Source organism: Malaclemys terrapin, chromosome 3 (genome assembly GCF_027887155.1).
Source record: "Malaclemys terrapin pileata isolate rMalTer1 chromosome 3, rMalTer1.hap1, whole genome shotgun sequence".
NCBI classification, from domain to species: domain Eukaryota; kingdom Metazoa; phylum Chordata; order Testudines; family Emydidae; genus Malaclemys; species Malaclemys terrapin.
The window spans coordinates 144,561,669-144,570,033 of NC_071507.1; the positions used below are offsets into that span (position 1 = coordinate 144,561,669).

The 8,365-nt window shown below is 44.3% G+C and overlaps 1 protein-coding gene across 5 annotated transcripts; it reads right to left on the reverse strand.

Moving 5' to 3' along the window:
- Positions 1-642: 642 nt before the first annotated feature.
- Positions 643-7,639, reverse strand: RWDD2A (RWD domain containing 2A). Of its 5 annotated transcripts, XM_054021857.1 has the most exons (4): positions 7,393-7,639; positions 3,673-3,896; positions 1,569-1,691; positions 643-1,419 (listed from the first exon to the last, which is right to left on the reverse strand). In XM_054021857.1, exons 2-4 carry the CDS (start codon positions 3,871-3,873, stop codon positions 742-744), a joined length of 1,002 nt encoding a protein of 333 aa, XP_053877832.1. In that variant the 5' UTR covers positions 3,874-3,896; positions 7,393-7,639; the 3' UTR covers positions 643-741. The 5 variants fall into 5 exon arrangements, with proteins under 5 accessions (XP_053877832.1, XP_053877827.1, XP_053877831.1 ...); XM_054021852.1 differs by lacking the exon at positions 1,569-1,691; XM_054021856.1 differs by lacking the exon at positions 7,393-7,639 and having other exon boundaries at positions 1,670-1,691; positions 3,673-3,766.
- Between the last annotated feature and the right edge of the window lie 726 nt (positions 7,640-8,365).

Below are 8,365 nucleotides of genomic sequence, written 5' to 3' on the forward strand. Positions count from 1 at the left end.
TCATTTGAATAAACAGTTTACTGTTGTAGACGTAGAACTAATAGCCTATAAATATTTACATTTAATAACTGGGCCACACCATTTGCAGCGCATACACTAAACTTCATCCTTTTCTCCTGTTTTGATTTTTTAAAACTTTTGAATACTTCCTTGTGTGCTGAAACATTCTGATACAGAGTTTAGTGTTAAATTTTTCAACCGTTATCTGCTAACAACTTGAAATGTGTACGTGGCAGGTGTGAGATTCATCAGTACGTTCAGATCCGCACGCAGTTCAGAGCTTGCGTGCATGTTTGTTTATATCTTCTACACAAATACATCGCCTTACTTTAACAGGCAGCTTTGCATATACACACAGACTAATGTATTACTGTAATACATATCTCATACAATGTATTGTATTTTCCTAATAAAACAAGTTATTTTTTATATATTTGAATGATACAAAAGTAGGTCAAAAATCAGAAAAAAACAGGTAATGCTTTTAAAACCCATTTTTTTTCCAGTAAAAATTGGTTTAAACTGAAAACGAAGGGTCTTACTTATGATGTATTTAAAACAAAAGCAAAGGGTCTATCTTTGCACCATGATTTTCTTACTTTACAGAGTTTCCCTTATTATAATAACTATAAGCACAGTATACCAATTTCATTCAGTTTTTAATCGTATATCCATGGATGAACTTAAAAAAAATCATTTGTAACATTGTGCAAAATTAAAACTAGTTATACAATTGATTTGTTAATTGTCTGAATGTTTGCTTTCAACACCAAATAATAATTGAAAAATATGTTCACTTTGATGCTGTTTAAGGAATTCTAAGAATTGGCCAAGATCCATGTGATAGTCATTCCTCAGTCCATAATCACCATGTGCCTGGAACTGTAAATCTTCAAAAGTATGAAAGAGATGAAGCTTATCCCCATTTCCTTCAGTTTCCATACTCTCAACATGTTTGCAGGAAATGTGTTTCCAGTTAGGATATCTAATAACATGCCAGAACTCCTCACAGTTTTCTTTGAGCCCTTCCACACAGATGATACCAGGTTTCCCTGTTAGGCAGAAACCAGTCAAATTTAATTGCTTTGCGCAATCAAAGATTTTCTTTTTCAGTTCCTGTCTATATATATGATGGCTATAGATCCACATTCGATGAAAAATTATTTTTACTGCCTTTTCTTTTGGAGCAGTTTCAGAAGAGATGTTACTGTTTTGGAAATAAGATGCACTGTTGTCTCGTACCCACTGCACTGCCGCACATACACACAGTTCACCTAAATCCAAAGAACTGATGTGAGAAGTGAGATGTTTATTGAGCTGCAGTTGATTCTGTCTGTCTAGTGCATTTGATCTTGCAAATAGTTGCGGTGCTGAATGAGGGTAGCGGTGAGGCAAGGATACATGCAAGTCTACTTTTACCTTAAAATTAAGCGGGGAGGAAAAAGAGAAACATGAAATCAGATCTACAAGTACTGAAATGCATGTTACAGTAACAGGAATTTCAGGAACCATATCCTGCACTCCCCATAGGAATGCCTCAGCTAATGAGAGTTTAGAAAGTTACTTACAGCAGTCATCCTCAGGGGAGGGGAGACTGCTGGTATGTTTCCATACTCAGCCCATAGGTCTCCTCCTCCCCTCCCCCCAAAAAGGTTTAAAGTAGACTCACCCTCCTTTCGATATGCCCTTCTCTGCCAAGGAAATAAGATATGATCAAATAAAATTGCCACAACCTAAAAAAATAGCATATTTTCTTCTTGGTCATGGATCCCTTCATCTCTTTTTGTCTGTTCCCTTTACTTTGTGTCCCATCTCACTGCGACCATACCTGCAACATCCCCATCATGTGGTTGATCTTTCCTGCTTCATTGTCTGGAGGAATGTTGCAAGTGTGTAGCAGACAAGTGGTTATCCCTGAAGAGAAGCTGTTCTTACTACTGCACCTGTTCTTAGGTGGCTTTGCTGAGCATTGCTAGGCAGAGCAGGCAGCTGCTTCACTGTAAACTGCAGTTCCAGAAAGAGCCATAGGGGCAAGTCACTTTCAAGAATCCTACTATTACTCTGTTTCTGTAAAAAGAACAGGAGTACTTGTGGCACCTGTTTCTGTAATAGAGGAATGGCAAGCTCCACGCGTCTGACAACTTTCCACACTGTCAGATGCGCTCTCTCTCTCTCATTCACTCACTCTCTACTTGTGAGAATGAGAAAGAACTTTCTCTGTTTGACAACTTGCATATGCAGACAAAACACCTGAGGGAAGAGTGGTTATGTAACATGATTCTATTGTCATTCAATTTGACCTGACAAAAAGAAAATGAAAGGTGATTGAAACCTCTCATTTCTCCATAAACAAAAAAGAGCCATGTGTGGTGAAGGAGTGGTGACTGCTATTCAGAGTAATATAGATGAGGCAATTGTAGGCCAACCAATTACTGGAATACTTAGTTCAAGGGATATTTCCATTGTGCAGAATACTACACAAGTAAACAAATGTAAATAATTCATCTTAAAAACTTGACAGAGCAAGGATGGACAGTTTTCTGAAACAAGAATATTCAAACATTGGAATGTTTTTAATATATGGTTGTCCTATTATAAAAATTAGCTATTATTCCTATTTGTTATCAGAGTATTTCTACCTTAATACCACAGAAGAGCTCTCCTGAGGGTATGGGCTAAATGACCCAAACATTCACAACTTAAATCTGTGGTTGATTCCTGCTATCCTGCAGTTAATCACCTGCTTCCAACATAATTCATAAACTTTCTTCCAATCACAGAATGATGTGGCATCATCTTTGCAAACACTACATGATCTGGATCTCCAATGTATATATGATTAGATGTTTATGACTCACAAACTGGATTTTCTTATTTTTCTTTTATCATTTGAAACAATGAATTTTTTTTTGGACCTTGTGCTGAAAAATGATAAGCACTTCTATTTCCCATTCTTTTAAAAACTTTACAAAGATCTCCTTGCCCTATTTCCCTCACCACTGATGATACAGCAGGCTTAAGTGGCCATGTAAATGTAAACTACTACAAAAATAAAGGAAAAGCAGCATTTTTCTTCTGCATAGTGAAGTTTCAAGCTGTATTAAGTCAATGTTCAGTTGTAAACTTTTGAAAGAACCACCATAATGTTTTGTTCAGTTATGAACATTTTAGAGTTATGAATAACCTTCATTTCCCAAGGTGTTCGTAAATATGAGGTGGGAGGGATAGCTCAGTGGTTAGAGCATTGGCCTGCTAAACCCAGGGTTGTGAGCTCAATCCTTGAGGGGGCCATTTAGGGATCTGGGGCAAAAATCTGTCTGGGGATTGGTCCTGCTTTGAGCACGGGAGATTGAATTAGATGACTTCCTGAGGTCCCTTCCAACCCTGATATTCTATGATCTAGTTCTACTGTATGTACATGTTTGCTGCACTCCATGTCAACCAGCAGAGGGCCCAAAGGATAATTGCTCCTTCAAACAAAAAACTTACTATTCACTACAAATACTGGATTTCTGTTAAATTCAAGCTAAAACAAGAACTCTGTGCATTTTTTATGGAAACTATAAATATTTTGTAAAAAACACTGCATGGAACATCCTTTTTTTGGATGACTGCAGTGCAAAACTAAGAAAACTGCATAGTTAAAAACAAAATGTAAATGGAAGTTCTCACCTTTGGCTCATCAATATCAACAGAAATTGAATATTCAATCCGAGGTGGTAGTCCTTCTTTTATATTTTTCAAGTACATCTGCACATAAGTAAGAGCATTTTTGTCCTGAAGGCTTATTTCTCCTTTATTAGGAAACATTGAAAAGAGCATTTCCATTTCCAACAGCTGAAGCTCAAGACATTCTTTTATTGTGACAGCCATGTTACAGCTGTAAACCCAGACACCTGAAAATAGAAGAGATCTTAACAATAATGTTTCTTAAACTGTAGCAATAATTTTCTATTAATCAAGACAATATAATCTTGTGGGTTTTGTTTTATAATAAAAAAAGGAACAATTATGAAAAAAATGAAGTCAGCTATAGAGCTGTTTAATTTCCAAGAGAAAAAAAAACTACATTAAAATGGAGTTAAGGTTGAAAGTACATATAATTAGTTAAAGGATAAAACATTACAGGAATGTTGTTGTGATAGCTGCTTTGGACTCACAGCATATTCAAAGCCTATTATATTGAGAGTGACAAGTGCTATTAAACTGATTTTATAATTGTTATATGTATATTTATGGTCTTGTTAGCAATTGTATTCCTGGCTAAATGGGTATGATAAAGAATGCTTCCTGCAGGAACTAAAGATGATGGGCAGTAATTAATGCAAATCTCTAATACTGAAACAATAGGGGTAACTAGTCTTTTGCAGTTTCATCCCCTGGAGAAAAACACATGTACTGGTCTGGCCTGGTACATAGGCTTAGCAGACACAGAATTTGAAAATGTACAAAAATAACAGCCTGACCCAGGGTCAGGCTCAAGGTACATCTACACTGCAATAAATAAAAAAAAATAAAAATAAAAAATATCGGTGGCACTGAATCTTAGAGCCCATGGCAATTGACTTGGGTTCCCAAGGGTCCAGCTGCAGCGCTAAAAACTGCAGTGTAGGAGACCAGGTTCTGAGATCCACCCCGTTTCCAGGATTTCAGAGCCTGGGCTCCAGCACAAGCCCAAACATTTACACAGCAAATTTATAGCCCAGCAGCTTGAGCCTTGTGAACTGGAATCCACTGACCCAGGCCAGCCACAGCTGTGCCCAAGGGTCTTTTATTGCAATGTACACATATCCTCAGACACCTTCCGAAAACTAACAGGCATGAGGAAGGAGCTGAAGTATTTTAGACCCACCAGGGTTTCCATGGGGAATCACCTGATAAGCCAGGCATGCATATAAGCTGTTTGTTGTTCTTTGATTTGCTTTTGTTCTGAATAAATAGTACTTTGCTCTATGAAGATTACCCTGTTTAACCCTGTCATTCCCACTCAGAGAACAGAACTGAAGGTACTGAATTCACACCCACTGAGGTGATCAGAGTGAAATACAGGGGTTTGCAACCAAAGGCCTCAGTCTGGAGAGTCATGGGATTCTGCCTCGAGAAAGTTGACAGTTGGAAGCCTGAGACCTAAGTGAGTGCCTTCAAGTGCCCACATTGGGGTAGAGGTGCATTAACTGAGGGACTGGGACAGTAGTAATTATCCCAAAAACAAGCATTACACACCCAAGAAATTCAGCATTAAGATTACACTTAAACTCAAATATGTTATAATATGGAAATGCAGTTAATACACTCAAAGGAACTGTAATTTTGTCCCCTAGCAACATGATGCAATAACCATTTTATTATGATTAAGGCATTTTAATGGTTTTGGTCTCTGATTAAACTGATTTTTAAAGAAGGGTTTTAAAAGAGGGTCTCTTCCCTCTCATATGTTCCCTCTATGATGCCACTAGAGTACAGTACCATTTTTAAACTAATTTAACTCAAATTAGTTATTGAATTTACTTGTAAATACTCAGAACATTCATTCTGTCTCCAAAATTAATTTGGTCGTAAAACTGGGATGGAGATTCTCAAAAAGAACAGGAGATTCTGTAACTTTTCCACACACAAACTGAATCCCTGCTTTTGTGCAAAATGCAACTAGTCCTCAGCTCTGGAGCTTAACTGGTGTTCCATAACTTAACATACTAAAAAAAAACCACACCCACTTTAAAAAAAATTAAGGGTATAATCGTGCAAAAAATTATGTTTAACTTTATGCATATGCTTAACTTTGTGCATTGGAGCAGTCCCATTGAGTTCAATGGTACTAATTACATGTGTCAAGTTAAGCACGTGCCAAAATTTTCCTCATGTAAACCTAAAAAAGGTTCTAAAGGCAGGTGCAGCAGCAGTGTGATCTCTTTGCCACTATCTATTACCTAGGGTTACCATTCGTCCGGATTTACCCGGACATGTCCTCCTTTTTGTGCTAAAAATAGCGTCCGGCGGGAATTTGTAAATCACTCAAAATGTCCGGGATTTCCCCCCCGCAGAGCAGAGCGAGCGGCTGGGAGGGCTGCAGGGAAGTCCCGGGCTGGACTCAGGAGCAGCTGTGGAGGAGCCGGATCCGCCCTGCATTCTGAGCCGGCAGCTCCCTTGCAGCCCAGTCCGGCAGCACTGTGCAGGGCCAGACCGGGTTTTGTTGTGCAGGGCCAGGGACCGGGTTTTGTTGTGCTGGGGAGCTCAGCCACGTGTCTGGCTCGGCTGCACAGAGCCCAACACTCTGTTCTGAGCAGCAGGGTAAGGGGGACCGGGGGCAGGAAGGTTCTGGAGGGGGCAGTCAAGAAACGGGGGGGGCTTTTTGGGGGGAGTGGAGAAAGTTTTGGGCAGTCAGGGTACAGGTAGGGGGTAGGGTCCTGGGGGGCAGTTGGGGGGGGTCTTAGGAGGGGGCAGTTAGGGGACAAGGAACAGGGAGTCTTAGGTAGGGGGTGGGGTTCTGGAGGGCAGTTAGGAGCAGGGGTCCCAGGAGGGGGCAGTCAGGGGACAAGGAACAGGGGGGGAGTGTTTGGGAGTTCTGGGGGGGGGGGGGGGGGCTGTCAGGTGGCAGGGGTGGGGAGATGGATCGGAGCAGTCAGGGGACAGGGAGCAGAGGGGTTTAGATGGGTTGGGAGTTCGGAGGGGGGGCTGTCAGGGGGTGGGGAGTGATTGGATGGGGCGTGGGAGTCCCAGGGGTCTGTCTGGGGGTGGGGGTGTGGATAAGGGTTGGGGCAGTCAGGGGACAAGAGGCAGGGAGGCTTAGATAGGGAGTGGAGTCCTGGGGGGCAGTTAGGGGCAGGGGTCCCAGGAGGGGGCAGTCAGGGGACAAGGAACGGGGGGAGGGTTGGAGGTTCTGGGGGGGGCGGGAAGTGGGAGGGGCAGGGGCGGGGCTAGGGCGGGGCTCCTCCCGTCCTCTTTTTTTCTTGCTGAAATATGGTAACCCTATATTACCCCACAATGGATTTGTAAAATCGCCTCAGACCAGACATGCCTCAGTGTTTAGGTGCACACAACAGCATGGAGTTGGCGATTATCATCAATATGCGTAACGAGCCGGGGACTCGACAGCGCGGCCGGTCTTTGGGAAAGACCCCGGAGAGTCAATGCAGACAAAACAAGCATTTAAGGAACTATCAGAAAAGTCGAGCGGCGCGTTCCGGGCGGGGGCTCAGCCGCACAACTGGGGCCCTGCCCGGGGCCGCGTGTCACGGAGAGGGCTGGCGCGGGGCGTGTGCTGCGGCCCTTCGCTCCAGCCGCTCTGCCCCCCGGAGCCGCACCCAGCGCAGGGCGGGCAAATGAACGTGAGCGGGGACCTCTCAGGGCGGGCCCAGGCTCACCAGCGGGGCCGGCCCGGGTCAGGCAGCCTACCTCTGCGGGCCGCGCTTCTCCCAGCCGCGCGCCCTTGCCGCGTCCGCGGGTCTGACTGAGGCGGCGGCCGAAGCCGGCTGAGCGCGGTTCTGTCGGCTCTGCTGAAGCCGGGGGCGGCGCCATGGACGTGCCGCAGCTTTCGCTAGTGACGCGGCCGGGGCCGGGGCCGGGCTCAGCAAGAAATGCTCGCGCCGCCAAAGCCCTCACCCCACGCGGGGCCGGGGCCGCTGGGGGAGACTCGCGCCAGACCGCGATGGGGGCGGGGCGGGGCGGGGCGGTGGGTTACGTCACGTGAGCACTGCGCACACCCAGCCTGCGGGCCAGGGGGCAGCGGGGAGGCGCGGCCGTAGCCCGACTTCTTCCTGCGGCTTCAGACCCTACCGCACGGAACGTGCCGCAACGCCGAAGGGCTCCTGTCCGCTGGTCGAGTGTGCGGAGCTGGGAAAGACAATTTGTCCATTAATAAATGTAACCTTGTGCGCTCTCCAAGCAAAGCAGCGGTTACAACAGGGGGCGTTGTAAAGGAAAAGTTGGCATGGAAATAGTCCTTTTTTGCCCCCAAAGTTTTGCATTATGATGAGTTGAGTTTAACCCTTTAAAAAAACACAAACGGGGCATGCGCCATAGTTGTCGGTTTGCTTAACTTAATGGGGCAAACTACATAATTGTAATCGTACTGCAAATGTGTGACCCATTTTGCGGATGGGGAAGCAGCAGCATAGAGAGTGATTTTTGCACAAGTTTCCACAAAGTCAGCTTCAAAGCTAGGAAGAGCACTGACCCAGTCCACTGCCCTGGACCCACAGCCTCTTCTAACTGAACACCCAAGGAAGGATTCACTGGGTCTGGTTACATTTGGAAATGTTTTGGCTACTTTAAGAGCTCAGACTAGACCAGTGGTTCTCAACCAGGAGTACACCTACCCCTGGGGTACACAGAGGTCTCATCAACTCATCTAGATATTTGACTAGTT